Source organism: Pan paniscus, chromosome 21 (assembly GCF_029289425.2).
Source record: "Pan paniscus chromosome 21, NHGRI_mPanPan1-v2.0_pri, whole genome shotgun sequence".
Classification (NCBI taxonomy): Eukaryota; Metazoa; Chordata; class Mammalia; order Primates; family Hominidae; genus Pan; species Pan paniscus.
The window spans coordinates 16,828,011-16,845,806 of NC_073270.2; the positions used below are offsets into that span (position 1 = coordinate 16,828,011).

The 17,796-nt window shown below is 37.9% G+C and overlaps 1 protein-coding gene across 8 annotated transcripts in view; it reads left to right on the forward strand.

Moving 5' to 3' along the window:
• Positions 1-17,796, forward strand: part of MACROD2 (mono-ADP ribosylhydrolase 2) — a 2,054,393-nt gene that overhangs the window by 1,933,285 nt on the left and 103,312 nt on the right. For all 8 annotated transcript variants that reach the window (XM_055105084.1, XM_055105083.2, XM_055105081.2 and 5 more), the window contains exons 11-12: positions 1,096-1,158; positions 5,295-5,363. In XM_055105084.1, the coding sequence (XP_054961059.1) occupies positions 1,096-1,158; positions 5,295-5,363 (132 nt within the window). The remainder of the gene's footprint in view (positions 1-1,095; positions 1,159-5,294; positions 5,364-17,796) is intronic.

The window sequence follows — 17,796 nt, forward strand, 5'->3', positions numbered from 1 at the left end:
CCCTTCATGCTCCCCACACATCTTTTCTCCCTCTCTCCATGTGTCTCCCTCCATTTGGCAGGCCAGCTTCAACTTCTTTACAGCATGGGGACTGGCTTCCCAGGGGGAGAAAGTAGAGGCTGCCAGATCTTGCAGGGTAGCTTGTAGGTCCCAGAATATCACTTCCACCATATTTCATTGGTCTAAAGAAGTTTCACAGCCAGTCAGGACTTAAAGAGAAGGAATGGGCTCCACTCCTTCAGAGACAAAGCATTTGTGGCCATCTTTAACCCACATGAATATTGGTTGGTAACTTCTGCTTCTGTTTTCTGTACTTCACTATATGTTTTATACTTTATTCTTATGTCTTTGTATAAATTCATCATTTTTATTTGCTTCATTTTCCAAACCAAAAGCAATTTGGAGACCCTCCCAGCAATGAGTTATAAAACCATGCCTATACTTAACCTTCAAAAAGCTTATTATTTCTACAGATAAATCCACAGATATAGTAGCTATTTTAAGAAAAAAGAAAGTTTCAGATAGTTGCTAATATACAGCCTTCATTGCACCTGACCAGTTATTTTTCAGATAGCTATATATGATAGCATAAACTCAACCAACATAATCTGTTCAAGACAAAATATTTTATAGCATAGGTATGTTAGACTGCCGTATGGAAGTTAAGTGAAAATTGACCTTTTTTTTGCAGCATATATCATACAGAGAAATAAAGGGTGAGAAACTTAGCCAACCTTCCTTACACAGTGCATGTTACTTAAGTCAAGGGAGAAAAGTGGACTGGAGTTGAAGTTTCTATTATATTTTGGGAAATGCCGAGCAAGGAGAGACTTGTTACCGGGACTGCTGAGTGAATTTTGTTTACTGCAGTTAAACATTTCATCTAGCAAATCATGTGAGAAGGGATGAGTATAAATGCACTTATTTATGTAGGTAATTTTTCTGTTTCATGCCTCTGATTCATCTCTCTGCCTGGCTTTATGGGGAGTCATGCTACATTGGTTACAATTAATTTCAGTGCTGCATATTAGCCGTAAAGAGATATTTCACAAATTGACTTGATGCATTTTTTTTCCTCTATGGTTTTCTTGAAAGATGAGAACGGTCCAGAGGAGAAGCAAAGTGTGGAAGAAATGGAAGGGCAGAGCCAAGATGCAGGTAGGCTCAGATTTCTTTTGAGAAGTCACCTAGGCCTCATCTGCAGAGGTGAACAGTAACTTCACTCAATGCTATTGTCTGAAAATGCTTATACATTTCACCAGATGAACTCCAGTGTTCATTCAGGGTCTCCCTCAGGAAGCCACCATCTCTGATAACTATGAGTTGAGTGCTTTCAAACAGAGTGACACATTCTCACATCTCATTCACCAATTCAATTTTCTGCCCTATAACAGTTTGGCTGGCAAAGCTCTAAGAGGGACGGGCGGAGGTTGAAAGTGCCAAGGCAGAGCTTGGCTGAGTTAGGTCAAGCTCAAATTAGTACATTTAGCTTGAGGGAAAAAATGAAATAAAAACTGATGAAAGGAAATGAAGAAGAGGCTTGGCCTGCACAGTGAGTAGAATGTTCTTTAGTGTATTGCATTAAATTTTGAAGAGCTATGCTTCAGGTTATTTCTCTGCATATTGCAGGAGATGGTGCGATGGCCCTGACTACCCCACACACAGAGCTCTAAGTAAGATCTAAACCCTTCCTGACACCCCCTCTGTTCACTAAAGGACAGATGTGTCCATTGAAAGTTTATATATTCCACACTGTAGATTATAAATTGAACATTTTAAAATAAAATAGCACTTAAGGCTCAAAAGGGATTGAAGTCACCTGTGATTTATTAGCTCTTCCTATCCATTTTTGTACTCAGTCATGCTCTCCTTTAAAAGAATGATAGGCACAATCATTCACTCACCAACATAAGCAGCAAAAAAATAAAAATAAAAATCCCTGTTCCCTTTAGTTTCCCAGTTATTCTCCCAACTCTAATAAGCCCCATGGAGGGGCACTTTTGAAATAGTGAGCCCTACTGTTTGCCAAGCACATCCTAGGCCATATGCTGAACTCTTGGAATTAAACCAGGTAGTGTGATAAGTTTTTCACTGTAAACTTCTTACATTAACCTTGGAGATTTTGCTAGAGATCTGGAAGCTTTTATTATTAACCTGGAAGACGGAATTGAAGAAGGCCAATCAGAGAAAGCACTGAAGCAAGGCAGCAAGGACTTTGTGTACCTGTGACTGGGTCGGCCGGCGTCCTTTGCTGCAAGATAGTCCTTACAATGAAATGAATTTCTGATGCAGAAAACTGTTGTTATCCAACCCTCCCCCACCCCCAACCCACACATTCTGCTCCATAGCAGATGAGTGAAAAGCTGTCACTGTTTTTATTGTTTGGGGCTGACAAGTATTAGTCAACAAACTGCTGACAGCTGAGGCCATTCTGTGACTGTTGAGGTTTCAAAGGTTTTATTCACTCACTATCGTGTCCCAAACTGTTTTTTTTTTGTTTTTTGTTTTTTGTTTTGTTTTGCTTTGTTTTTTTGAGATGGAGTCTTGCTCTGTCACCCAGGCTGGAGTGCAGTGGTGCAATCTCGGTTCACTGCAACCTCTGCCTCCTGTGTTCAAGGGATTTTCGTGCCTCAGCCTCCCAAGTAGCTGGGACTACAGGCACGCACCACCATGCCCGGATAATTTTTTTATTTTTAGTAAAGACAGGGTTTCACCATGTTGGTCTCGAATTCCTGATCTCAAGTGATCTGCCCGCCTAAGCCTCGCAAAGTGCTGTCATTACAGGCACGAGCCACCACACCCAGGCCCAAAGTGTCCTTATTGACAAAGATTGTTTCCCATCCCTGAACATACATATACACACGCACACTCACACACACATATGCATGCACTCACATACACATGTATGCATGCACTCACATTTGCCTGTGTTTGATTTATTCATCTTTTCCCTTTAACCAGTTGAGAACAAGTAGTTTGTAGATTTGAGATCCTTTTGCCTGTGAGGAGGGAGTGGTAGAATGTCAGCCCTCTTCTCCAGCCCTTGAATCTGATAGCGTTATCACCACAATAGGGGCACTTCTCAATGTGAAGAAGAGTCCTAAATGCATCCCTGAGTGACTCCCCTTGCTTTTCCAAGTGAGCTCGCCGGCTGGCACAGAGGCCAATGGCAGAGTCCACCTATAATCCTGGCCAGTGTCAACATGCATTGTTACGTTCACACTGCTCATTTCTTATCCTCCCTAATCAGAGCTCAGAGAAATCGAAGATGTGGTTATGGGTCGTTAAAGCTCTTTTGACCTGCTGGTAGTTTTCCAAAATAAAAGTATCTCCTTTTCATTCAATATAATTTCCAGCTTCAATTTTGATTATATAGCTCTGCAGGCCTCTTACACATCATGAAAAAACACAATCTTATAACAGTGTAATCCAGCAGTTTTGACTGTTGTCATGATCAAATCAGATCAAAGTTGTAGATAATATTCTTCCAAAAAATTTAACAAATACATATCAAGGGTTCATTGTGTCATAGGCACCATTCCAGGCACTGAAGAATAAACCAACAACCAATAAAAACAACATCTCTGTTTCTTTGAAATTTATATTCTGGTGGGGGTTCCAAACAATAAACAAATAAAAATGATAACAACATCAATAGTGATAAATGCCTTGCTGAGAAATAAGGAAACATAGAAGGAATGCCCAGAAGGCAAATTTCCATTGTCTGGGTTTGGGACGGACTCTCTGAGGAAGTGATAGTTAAAATGAGATCTAAATGATGAGATAGTGACAGAGAATTCTGTTCCAAAGGACACCTGACCTGCAAGTAATAGTACATGCATCATGGACAAAAGATAGGCTAGAAAATAAGGGATTTGTGATTTGCTTCCAAATATGTGTTAGTTTTCATGCATATATGAGTTATCTTTAGTTCCCTGACCCTGCTACTACATAAAAAACTATGAATATGTGTGTGTGCATATGTACTATATATATAGTTTATATGTATAAATATACCATATATGTATAAATATACTATATATAAACTATAGATCCAGGTAGTATATATACACATATGTAATGTATGTGTGTATATATACACACATATGTAATGTGTGTGTGTGTATATATATATATAGTTTTTCATGTAGTATCAGGGAATATGTATATATAACTATGTACATAACTATATATCACTATTATATATAAGTATATAGCTATACATATTTTCTGCTACTATATGAAAAACTATATATACACTATATGTGTATATGTATACTATATATACCCTATAGTTTATATATAGTATATTTATACATATAAACTATATATATACTCTATATATATACACATGTGCACACTATAAATACTTTTTTCTATAGTAACAGGGTTATAGAACTAAAGATAACTCATCTATGCATGAAAACTGACACACATTTGGAATCAAATCACAAATCACATATTTTCTAGCCCATCTTTTGTCCATAATGTATATATATATATATATTCCTTTTCCAGTTATCAGGTATTAAACATTGCAAATGATTTTAGTAATCCTGCCTGTCTAGATTTACTGTTTGAATGGGAGGGAGTAGGCTAGTTAGCTGTTATCCTGGAGGCCAAACATGACTAGGGTCACTAGGGGCTGATGACACTGAGGAGAGAGAGGTCTACTCTAATGCAGTTCATTGTTGCTGTGAGGGGAACAGAGAGTTCCATGTCCTTAGTCCCCATTTTCCCATTCTGTTCTCGGGTGACATGAAAGTTCCTGGTGGCTTCTGGTGACCTGTGCCGAATGCTCCCCTTCTTCCAGGCCTCTGTGCTGACAGCCATCAGAGCTGCTCCCTGCAGTTTGACAGCCTGGCATAATGGAGCAGGAGTGCTGTGCTAAGAAAAAAACAAACTTTAGAAACACGCACATAAAAGCACTTTGTAGGAACTTGCAAGGATATGCTTTCTTTCACAATCTGTTATCAAGAAAAATAATATATCATCCTTTGAGGGATGAGGAAGAAACAAAATGCCAAAGGATACTACTAGCAACAAGTGGCATTCTTCACTAAGAAATAGATTGTAGCTCATTGGTCTCTGACTTAACTGAAGGTTCCTGTTTCACTAACTATAAAAGAGAGTCCCAAACCACTAGCCCCTTCAAAGAGCATTCAGTGTATTCAAGCATGCGGCAGGCTCATGCTTTCTTTGGTGGAGAGTGGAGGGAGGTGCAGGGCAGGAAAGCCACAGCTGGACTTCTGGAAGGATGAACTCTGAGGCAGTGTTTCTTTTCTGCTTTATAGATGGTGTCAACACTGTCACTGTGCCCAGCCCTGCTTCAGAAGAGGCAGTTGAAGACTGTAAAGATGAAGGTATGAGGCTACTAACTATATCTAATAATTGCAGACTCTTAAAAGAGACTATTTGGGCTTGTTTACATGGAAAAATGAAGCAGCAAGTCAAATATAACTAGGTTTTCTTAAGTGTCTCTGTTTCCAATATAATTGACTACACCACCTACTCTCTTTTATTGCATACCTAGCCTGTATAGAAAATTTATATATATATATATATATATGTGTATATATGTATATATAACATTTACATTTGTTCCTTTGGAAAATAACTGTTTATGAAATGAGAGAATGATCAGAGAAATTATGTTTAGAGATGTTTATTTAAAACACCAGAATTAATCAGTTCTGCTCTTTACAGCCACTCATCAGGAAAAGGTTTGAAAGAGTGGCATTTGAGGACCACCAACCAGGGAGCACCATTTTTCAAAAAAGAAATGTTTGAAAGGCATCCTTAGAAATGAATCTTTGGCAAGAGCATCATTCTCCATTCTGTCAACAGTTACTATGAGAAAATGTTTCTGACCCAAGTATTTCCAGAAAAAGTAAAAAAAAAAAAAAACAATTTACTTTTCTAGGAGACAGTTTGAGGAAGGAAGAAGTAGGGAGACATTGATCTGGGGATGCTACAATTAAAAATATATATATCTAAAGGAAAACAAAATAGTGCTTTTTCTTCTCTCTCTCCTGGTTCATTGGCAAGTCCCCAGATGGAAAAGTAATATAGGCTTACCTTGTTTTCTTGCACTTCATTTTACTGTGCTTTGAAAATATTACATTTTTTACAAATTGAAGTTTTGTGGGAACCCTGCATCAAGCAAGTCTGTCGGCACCATCTTTCCAACAGCATGTGCTCATTTCGTGTCCCTGTGTCACACTTTGATAATTCTCACAATATTTCAAACCTTTTTACTATTATTCTGTCTGTAATGGTGATCAGTGATCAGTGATCTTTGGTGTTACTATTATAATTGTTTTGGGGTGCTATGTACTGTGCCCATATAAGATAGTGGACTTATTTAGTAAATGTGGTTCTGACTACTCCACTGACCCACTATTCCCCTGTCTGTCTCCCTTTTCTCGGGCCTCCCTATCCCTAAAACACAACAATATTGAAATTAGGCCAATTAATAGACCTACAATGGCCTCTATGTGTTTATGTGATAGGAAGAGTTGCATACTAAATCACACTTTAAATCAAAAGCTAGCTATGTTTAAGCTTAATGAGGAGGGTAGGTATGTTGAAATCTGAGATAGGCTGAAATCTAGGCCTCTTGTGCCTAGTTGTGAATGCAAAGGAAATGTTCTTGAAGGAAATTAAAAGTGCTACTCCAGTGGACACGTGAATGATAAGAAACTGAAACAGCCTTATTGCTGATAAGGAGAAAGTTTTAATGGTCTGGACAGAAGATCAAACCAGCCATAACATTCCCTTAAGCCAGAGCCTAGTCCAGAGCAAGGTACTAGCCCTCTTCAATTCTACTAATGCTGAGAGAAGTGAGAAAGCTGCAAAAGGAAAGTTGGACGTTAGCAGAGGCTGATTCATGAGGTTTAAGGAAACAAGCTGTTTCCATTACATTAATGTGCAAGGTGAAGCAGCAAGTACTGATGTAAAAGCTGCAGCAAGTTATCCAGAAGATCTAGCTAAAATCACTGATCAAGGTGGCTACACTAAGCAACAGATTTTCAATGTAGACAAAACAGCCTTCTATTGGATGATGAGGCCATTTAGCATTTTCATAGCTAGAGAGGAGAAGTCAATGCCTGGCTTCAAAGGACAAGCTGGCTCTCTTGTTAGGGGCTAATGCAGCTGGCAACTTTAAGTTGAAGACAATGCTCATTTACTATTCCAAGAATCCTAGTGCTCTTAACAATTAGGCGAAGTCTACCCCACCTGTGCTCTGTAAATGGCACAACAAAGCCTGTATTATAGCATGTCTCTTTATAGCATTGTTTACTGAATATTTTAAGCCCACTGTTGAGACCTACTGCTAAAAAAAAAATGATTCAAAATATTACTGCATATTGACAATGCACCTGGTCTTCCGAGAGTTCCGACAAAGATGTACAAGGAACATAATGTTGTTTTCATGCCTGCTAACACGTCTAGTGTGCAGCCAATGGATCAGGGAGTAATTTTGATTTTCAAGTCTTTCTATTTAAGAAATATATTTTCTAAGACTGTAACTGCCATAGATAGTGATGTCATCCTGTAATGAAGCTGGGCAAAATAAACTGAAAATATGGAAAGGGTTTACTATTCTAGATGACATTAAGAATATTCCTGAGAGAAGGCCAAAATATCAACGTTAACAAGGGTTTGAAAGAAGGTGATTCCAACCCTCATGGATGACTGTGAGTGGTTCAAGACTTCACTGGAGGAAGTAACTAAAGATGTGGTAGAAATGTCAAGAGAACTAGAAGTGGAGACTGAAGATGTAACTGAACTGTAATCTCATGAGAAACTTGAACAAATGAGAAGTTGCATCTTATTTATTAAAAAAAGAAAGTGGTTTCTTGAGATGGAATCTGCTCCTGGTGAAGACAGCAGGTTTGAGAGTATTGAGTTCAATTTTTTGTTTGTTTTTGAGATGGAGTTTCACTCTTGTTGCCCAGGCTGGAGTGCAATGGTGCGATCTTGGCTCACTGCAACCTCCGCCTCCCAGGTGTAAGCAATTCTGTCTCAGCCTCCCAAGTAGCTCAGATTACATGCATGCACCACCACACCTGGCTCTTCTTCTTTTTTTTTTCTAAGTAGAGACGGGGTTTCACCATGTTATTCAGGCTGGTTGCGAACTCCTGACCTCAGGTGATCCACCCGCCTTGGCCTCCCAAAGTGCTGGGATTACAGGCAAGCACCACTGCGCCTGGCCTGAGTTCAATTTTAAGATAATTTCTACTGTGGGTAAAATGCCATCAAACAGCATTGCATGCCACAGAGAAATCTTCTGTGAAAGGAAGAGACAATTATTGTGGCAAACTTCATCACTGTCTTATTTTAATAAATTACCATAGCTACCTCAACCTTGAGCAACCAAGTGGTGGCCATCAACATTGAGTGGCCAGCAGTGGCTATCAACATTGAGGCAAGACCCTAACCAGGAAAAAGATTACAAGTTGCTGAAGGCTCAGATGATGATCAGCATATTTTAGTGATAAAGTATTTTTCAGTTAGAGTGCATTAACTGTTTTTTAAGACATAGTGTATCTAAAAAATATAACTGATGTCAAATACCCACATAGGCTCTGATAGGAAACCCTAGGTCATCTTAGAGAGACAAATAAATGTGATCAAATGTGATCAGAGCAAAAAGACAGAAAGTGGTGTTCATCTTAAGCAAAAATTTTGGACATACCAATCATTTAGTTTGTGATAAAAATTTTAAAGTGTCATGAAGTTGAGCAGCAGAGTTTAAGAAACATGAAAGAGGGATAATTTAATTTGAATGTGACCATGTTTCAGGCTGGGATTTTTCCTGTTGAGTTGTTTAATTTGGAGATATCACACCTTCACAGAAGCACACTGTTTGTGATGTTTCTTGATGCTTTTAGGAGCTCACACCATTAATTGCTTATGCCAGGATCCATGTTTTGGAATACTTTTAGGATTTTTTTTAACATAAAACTTTTAATGATGGTAACTCCATGAAGGAGTTCTGTCATGTATCACAAATGCAGTTCCTATGTAAGACTAAATGTGAAGTTTTATGAGTATTACTGAAATAAGCCATTAATATCTATTAACCTATTTACTTAGGGAAAATAGAAATGTTTTGAAATCCACACTAGTATGCAATCTTCTTTCCATTAAAAACAGAATGCCTAGGGTGTGATTTTTGCCTTTTTCTTCTGAAATAGCATGTATAGAAAACCACTGTTTTTAATTGATTATCAGTTCAGAGCTTAGACCAGCTTAGAACACGTGTCTAATGCTTATGGAACTATCGTCTTGACTGATAGATACCTAGCTTAGAAAAAAAAAATCCATTGAAATCCTTCAAGATTGAGGTCAAGATAAGGTTAAAAGGCAGTCATATGTGTTGAGGATTCATTTCGAACATTCTCCATTATTAGCTTTCATGCAGAAATATCTCTTCTCAGTGACATCTGGGCTATTTTAGAGCTCTGCAGTTATAAGATTGCTTATAGAAATGCTCATTACACTCTCCAATTTAAGTGGCAGAACATTTTTGCTGATCAAATGTCCTGAAGAAGCCCTTGCTCTCTTGAGTTCGTTTTCAGACTTTGATCCTGACCAAGCATCTTCTTGGGCTTTAGAATCACTGATATTATGGACAGGTCTTTTTTTCTCTTTCTAATAAAACTCCCAAGGATTTTGAGGCTCATTCAGTTATTTCCAGCTTTGCTTGTTAGTGGGCTGGCTTTACATTTGTTACAACCTTGGTTTCCACAGGAAATTAGCATCTTCTAGGGTGAAAGTATTGAAAACAAACAAATAAAAAATAAGATGGCTGTTGTCACTTTGGAGACCAGATATTTAAAAAATTCGAACAGTCATGTGAAAGTTGAAGAATTTCAAAGGGAAGTATTGTAGCGCAGGTGTCCTCTTTGCCAGCAGTTTTGTTTTAATGTTCTAGACATATTTTCCACTGGGAACCAGGAACCCATGTTTGCTGCCCGCTTACCCCCATGTACTTGCTAACTGTGCCAGCTGCCAACAGAAGGAGATGCAACTGACTGGCTCATGGATCAAGAGCTAGATTGTGAGCTACACACTGATGACACCTGTTCCCAATGAGTCATTAAAGCCATAGGGTGGGCAGGAGTTGAGCTGGGAGCATGAGATATTAGCAGGAAGAATGCTGATGAATAATTCATCCGGAATGCATGCCAAAGATTTGGCAACCAGGATTGAATTGAAATTAACTCCAAGGTAAAGCTGGCCTGGGAAAAGATTTGTGGGTTGTTAGGCATTTTGAGGTTATTTGTGAAATAGGATGTGTACTTATCTATTGAGGACTTCTTTCTCTACTGGTTAAAAATACTCTGTTGATTTAATGGTAGTTTGCACTTTAAATCCTTAAAAACAAATTTAGGAGTACAAGTATTAAGGCTATTTAAGTTAACAAATATACAAGCAATCACATTAAATGGGCATATAAACACAGGAATGTCAAGTACTCCAGATGAAACTTTTACAAAGTTATTATTATTACTATTTAAGATATAGCCAACCTCCTTAAGATAAATAATATGCTCTGTTCTAGTTTTTTCAACACTTCCAATAGCTCATTTTCACCTAGAGCCAAGGCCAAGGCAGCTTTCTGGGGGAAAATAAAGTGCTGTTTAAACTCGTCTTAATTCACCTGCCTTATTATTTAATCAGTACCTAATTTAAATTTGAAGGTCAACTAGACCAAATCATATGCTCATTAATATTAAAAACAAAATCAATTAATACTCAGGTGCATACCCAAGCTTGTATTCCTTTGGAACACCATGTAAGTCATACAATTGCTGTTTTTGGTATTTATGAAATGGGATGTCACCTGGCAAAGGATTTATTAACCCTTAATCTAGTTTCAGACCTCTTGGAAGTCAAAATTGCTGTAGGAAAAGGGGAAAGCTAAGCCAAGAGTCAGCCTTGCCAAAGTGAACAAAAGAGAAAGACTACATACAAGGAAGAGAATTCAGGAGTGTGCAAGAGATGAGAGCACAAATTATTCCAAACACTGAGCACTGTAGGCTTGGCCAGTGGTGTGGACTCAAAATTGCTCTGGAAAATGGTACTGTTTCTGTTCTTTGCCTGAACTGTTGAGGAGAAACAAAACCAAGGCCACCAATGAATTCCTCTCGAGACTCTCCAGGCTAATTTTTCTTTGTCCTATTCCCATTCTTGGTGTTCACCATCCCCCACTATGCGTCCTCACCCCATCACTCATCAGAGTGAGGACAAGGCTGTCCTGTGCCCTGGATCTGCATTGGTAGAGTGTCTGAATATGCTTGAGTATCTCTGAGTTATCCCTCTTGGATATTAGGAGCCTTAAGTGTAGAATGAAAGTGGCTGTCCTCTGCTAGTGTACTGAAGGGGAAAGAACTAAGATACATTGAGTGTCTCCTGTACACAATGCTTTACATTTATAACAATGTAGTCTTCATTTCTCAAAAGGGTAACCTGAGACTCAGAGAAGGAGAGAGGAAAAGGGTGTGTGTGTGGGAAGTGAGGATAAGAAAATGATTTTATTATGGTTAACCGCCATAGCTAATACCTACATAAGCTTATACAATCCCTTTAAAAGGTAATATTTATCATATTTTTAATATAAAAATTATTTTTGCTTATAAGAATAATATATCTTTATTGTAAAATATTTTTTAATGTAAAAAATATAAAATAAAAGCATATAGTCATTTTCCCTTTAAGGATTAAATTGTAGGAAAATAAAAGTCTTTATTCTATTGCTTCATTTAACAATAATACTGTGAATATTTGCCCATGTCTTTAGAAGTTCCTCAAAGGCATGGATTTTATTGGTGTCATAATATTTTATCATCTGGTTATCCCACTATTTACATAGCCCAGTGCCCTAATGTTAGATAACTTATTTATAGTTTTCTTCCTATTACAAATAATAGAGAAATGCAGTGCCTACATTTTGGATAAATCTTTGTGCATATCTATGATCAGTTCATCAGGACAAATTCCTGGATTTTATTGATTTACGAGGGAAAAGGTTAAAACATTTTTATTACTTACATATATTTTCTTATTTTAAAAGTAATGTGTGTTTATTACACAAAAAATAAGCAAAAGAAGGAAGGAAAAATATCACTCATAACCCTGGTGCCCAGAAATAAGCACATGTAATATACTGATATATAAACTCTCAATGTTTTTCTAGGCAACCTCATACATATATGGAGGGGTTATTTTTTAGGGTATTCTGCAATGCATAAAAGTTTGAACCTATCTTTCAAATATAACAGTACATTGTAAAATTCTTCCAACATCTTTTGATGGCCTATCATCATTTAATTGTGTATTCCAGTAAATAAATGTTTATATTCTTATCCAGTCTCAATTTTGAATTGTTTCTGTGGTTTCAGTTTTAAATTCCATACTGACCAGAAACATCCTTTTAACTTTGTAAAATGATCATGATCATTTCTGTAAGAAAATTCTAGTAAATGTGAATGCATGCAAATTTGTGTGTTTTCTACAATGAATAGTTTTTAAATTTTTTTGGTTGTTTAATTAGTATATTTATTGTATAAAATTCAAATAATGGAAGAGAGTAAAAAATATTACATATAATCACACCACCCAGAGATAACTACCATTCTCATTTTGGAGACTATCTATCATGCATCTCTTTCTGAATATATGAACATACACAGCTTTATGTGAAATGTATGATTGTAATGCAATTTTTCTCTTTTTGTTGCTTATGTTCTCCTCACCATTCAATCACTCAGAGAGTAAAATGCATGGACTAAGAGTCTAATCTCTTCTTCCAACTACTTGGGCCCAGATTCCAACCCTACCCTGACTAAGCTGTGTGATCTTTCGCAAATTATTTAGTCTTTCTACTCCTCAACTTGAGTTTCCTCATACATAAAATAAGAACACTAATAGCACCTACCTAAAAAATATTTAGCATTAAAATCATTCCGTCCATTTAAACATTTTCAAGGTGTTCCTGGTACACAGTAGGAGGCTCAAATTTTTTAGTCATTATTAAATATATATATGTTTATTTTACAAATATTGTATTATATTCCACATACCTTGCTAAATCTTGCTCTGCTACAGGCAGCCAAACTTGGTGGAAGTCTGCCAGTCAGTTTGCAAAGATCTAATTAATCCATTTTAAAGCTCACATGATATTCCATAGTTTGGCTGTACCATAATTTATTCAACCATTCTCCTATGATAAACAAGCACTTTTTTCCACTCTATTGCCACATAGACTATGCTGCAATAGACATCTTTGCACACATATCCTTATATGCTGATGCTTTTATTTGTATGGAAAGATTCCAGAAATGTGAGTTCTGCTTTCAGCAGTATGTGTTTTTAATAGATGTTGCCAAATTGCTTTCCCAACAGGCTATAGCAATTCATATTTCTATCAGCAACTGTTATTTTTGTTCTTTCTGATTTTTGACAGTTCAATGGATGTAAAGTAATCTCTCATTATTACTTTTAAAAAGTCGTCAGTGTTATTATCCCAATTTTGCAGATAACTGAGGCTCAGAAAGTTTGAATAGCTGGATCAGTTTCCCAAAAGCTAGAACCAGAATTTGGAAGCCAAATCTGTCTGAACCCAAAGCCCATGCATTTTCTATCCACCATGCTGCCTCCCATATCATGAATTTGGAGCAGAGGACTTTCTTTGCCTGAGTGGGTAGGATGCAGGTGTGTCTAGAGAAGGCAGAGGGTGTCATGGGAACCCTGGGACCTGTGCAAGGTGAGCAGGGATTGGAACCACGGCAACAGGGAGGGCAGTTTGGAGCTAGCTGCTTGGTCCACCTCATGACCTTGACCCTAACCTAGGAACTACAATGAAATGAGTACACAGAAACCTCCAGTCATGCCCCTGACTAGACGTAAAACCCAAAGCACTTTGTATTATATTCCTGGTCCTTTTGTGCTTCCTTAGACCCTGCACGTGCCTTACGCTATAGCCCAACTCAGTTATTTGTCCTTTCCCAAATGCCACTGGTCTAAAGCATTCTGCCCTCACGCTGTCACATCCATTTTGTTCTTTATTCTGTGTGTGAAAATCCTGATCATTTTTCAGAGTCACTCTCAATATCTTTCTTACCCTAACTAGAACCTTTACTCCATCCTTCCCTCCCTCCCATCCTTCCTTCTTCCATCACAAATTATCTGAGCAAACATTACATTGACAGAAATTATAATAGATAATACAGGTGAGGGGGATGGTGCATGCATATTTTCACCTTTCTTGATTTCTGTTCTCTTCATTACAATTCACCCCATAGAGTAGTAAACTATCCTGCTTCTCATAAATTTGTTTGTAAACCTTAAATGTTATCATGAACTATATTGTATCAATATTAGTTATATACTTATCTAACTCAGTAGAATGTAGATCTCTTAAGAGTAGGTACAAAATCTCATTCATTTTTATGTTCTCCACAAAGCTCAATGCAAGGGGTCAGCCCCTCCACACCTGTGGGTATTTCTTGTCAGGTGGGATGAGAGACTGAGAAAACAAATAAGACACAGAGACAAAGTATAGAGAAAGAAAAGTGGGCCCAGGGGACCAGCACTCAGCACACGGAGGACCTGCACAGGCACCGGTCTCTGAGTTCCCTCAGTATTTATTAATTACTATTTCCACCATCTCAGCAAGAGGAATGCGGCAGGAGAGCAGGGTGATAGTGGGGAGAAGGTCAGCAAGAAAACATGTGAGCAAAGAAATCTGTGTCACAAATAAGTTTAAGGGAAGGTACTATGCCTGGATGTGCACATAGGCCAGATTTATGCTTTTCTCTACCCAAACATCTCAGTGGAGTAAAAAATAATAAAGCAGCATTGCTGCCAACATGTCTCGACTCCCGCCACAGGGCGGTTTTTCTCCTATCTCAGAATTGAACAAATGTACAATCGGGTTTTATACCGAGACATTCAGTTCCCAGGGGCAGGCAGGAGACAGAGGCCTTCCTCAATCTGAACTGCAAGAGGCTTTCCTCTTTTACTAATCCTCCTCAGTACAGACCCTTCACAGGTGTCGGGCTGGGGAATGGTCAGGTCTTTCCCATCCCACAAGGCCATACTTCAGACTATCACATGGGGAAAAACCTTGGACAATACCCAGCTTTCCAGGGCAGAGGTCCCTGCGGCTTTCCACAGTGCGTTGTGCCCCTGGTTTATTGAGACTGGAGAATGGCAATGACTTTTACCAAGCATAGTGCCTGTAAACATTATGTTAACAAGGCACATCCTGCACATCCCTAGATCCCTTAAACCTTGATTCCATACAACACATGTTTCTGTGAGCTCAAGGTTGGGGCAAAGTTACAGATTAACAGCATCTCAGGGCAAAGCAATTGTTCAGGGTACAGGTCAAAATGGAGTTTCTTATGTCTTCCCTTTCTACACAGACACAGTAACAGTCTGATCGCTCTTTCTTTTCCCTACACTCAACACTGGCTTGCACATAGTAGGTCCTCATATTTGTTTAATCAAAAGGAATAAAATGGTGTGTACCTAACAGTTTCTATAATGCTGTTGATGATTTAACAGTTTCTTGGAGAATTTAATTGAGAGCCTTGCATAAAATTAGAGACTTCACATGACTCTAGAAAGTATGAATGGGAAATTATCTGGAATTTTTTTCCACAAGAATTAACTAGAGAATTGGAGATAGAACCTATCATAGAAAATGGGCCACTTTTTGCTAGTGCATCCAATGTTGATGACATCGAAGGCACCCCTCCTGAGGAAATCTCAACTGCATGACGCCTACTATGCCCCAATTCAGCAGGAAGCAGTTAGAGCAGTCATCGGCCAACCTCCCCAACAGCACTTGGGTTTTCCTGTTGAGAGGGGGGATTGAGAGACAGGACAAGCTGGATTTCCTAGGCCGACTAAGAATCCCTAAGCCTAGCTGGGAAGGTGACTGCATCCACCTTTAAGCATGGGGCTTGCAACTTAGCTCACACCCAACCAGTGAGGTAGTAAAGAGAGCTTACTAAAATGCTAATTAGGCTAAAACAGGAGGTAAAGAAATAGACAATCATCTATCACCTGAGAGCACAGTGGGAGGGACAATGATCAGCATATAAACCCAGGCATTCAAGCCAGCAACAGCAACCCCCTTTGGGTCCCCTCCCATTTATGGGAGCTCTGTTTTCACTCTATTAAATCTTGCAACTGCAAAAAAAAAAAAAAAAAAAAAAAAAAAAGGGAAAAAGAAAAGAAAAGAAAATGGGCCACTTTTAATTCTAATATTATAGCCACTTTCCCAAATTTGTTTTTTACTATGATTAAGATTCCTAATAAAAGAAATTCCCTTTCAGAATTCTCTTGTTTCAGAAGTAAATTTTCCCAAAACTGTCACACTGCGGAAATATAAAAGTACATTCAAGCCCAAGACTTTTCCTATTTGTTCACTTTCAGACTTTGATATTCTTCCCCTCTAAGAGAATAAAATAAACTTCTTTTAAGGAAGTACATGTTTATCTACTATTTAATATAGTTTAAAATATTCCTAAGTGGCAATTGGAAGGTAAGTGGTAGTTCCTTTCCAAATACACTTTAATATGCATATATTACTTTTCCTTACTAATTAAGTATGGCTATAATAATATATTTGTAACAGTCAATTCCATTACATGCTCTTTTGGGACATATTTCTAAAGATCTTGTGAATAAGACTTGTAAACAAAATCATCCTAGACTAGGACATGGAGATTATTTGAATGGGTTTACAATTCCTTTGTCCAACATAGTGTTTTGGACCCGAATTTATGTCCAAATAGGTCCAAATTTATATGAGCATCCTTGTGATCATTTTCAAATTTAGTGGCCTTGTTTTTGAATTCCTTGGGCCAAGCCACGAAGCCTTTATGAGTCTCAGTTTATTTCGAATTCACATCGCCATTGCTGTGTGGCCTTAGGTAATGTTTTTAGCTTATGCCTCCGTTTTCTGATGTGTAAAAAATGGAATTGTAATAGTATTTATATCACAGGGTTGCTAAAACTGAAAGAGTTAATATATTTAAAGTGCTTACAGCAGCTTCTCAAACATAGTAAACTTTGAGTTGGCAGCATTATTGTTTTTTACAATTATTGTTATTAAATTTATTTGCTGGCTTTAAAATCCTAACTACCCCAGGTGGCACAGTCATATGTCATTGAATCATCACCAAATCAAGAAATATATTGATATGCTAACGCAGGTTAGAGAAGTTCAGTAACAGGTAACATTCAAAATATTTAACAACAGATGTTGCCCAGCCCCTGACCATCAAGATGAGCATTCTCCAGTACACCATAGGGCGTGCACCAGTTGAATATTGAAAAGCAACCAGAGTAAACTATGCCAGCAAGCAGAAACACCTAAGAAATCTCTACCTAGCCCCCATTCCCCAATGGAGATTTGTTAACTGGGTATCTTCGCTTGAATACCAGACATTCCTTAGTGCCTTCCATAGATTTTTCTGCCTGCTTTGTGTTTTATTCTCTTATAGATAAGACCTAGAATGGAAGGTGCCTAGTCCATATTTTGAAATGCTTTTGTGGGCATCACCTAATAAAAGTAATCATAGATCTTCAAAACCAGCACAATTTTTAGAGTGATTCGCACTCTACTATACCAGAATAATTATACCAGAATTGACCTGATTCACTAGGACTAGAGAAACCCAAGATGTATACTTACCCAACCAAAAATGCATGAAGTCTTTTCTGTCTACAAATTAAAATCATAATATCTCTGACTCATATTTTTAAATG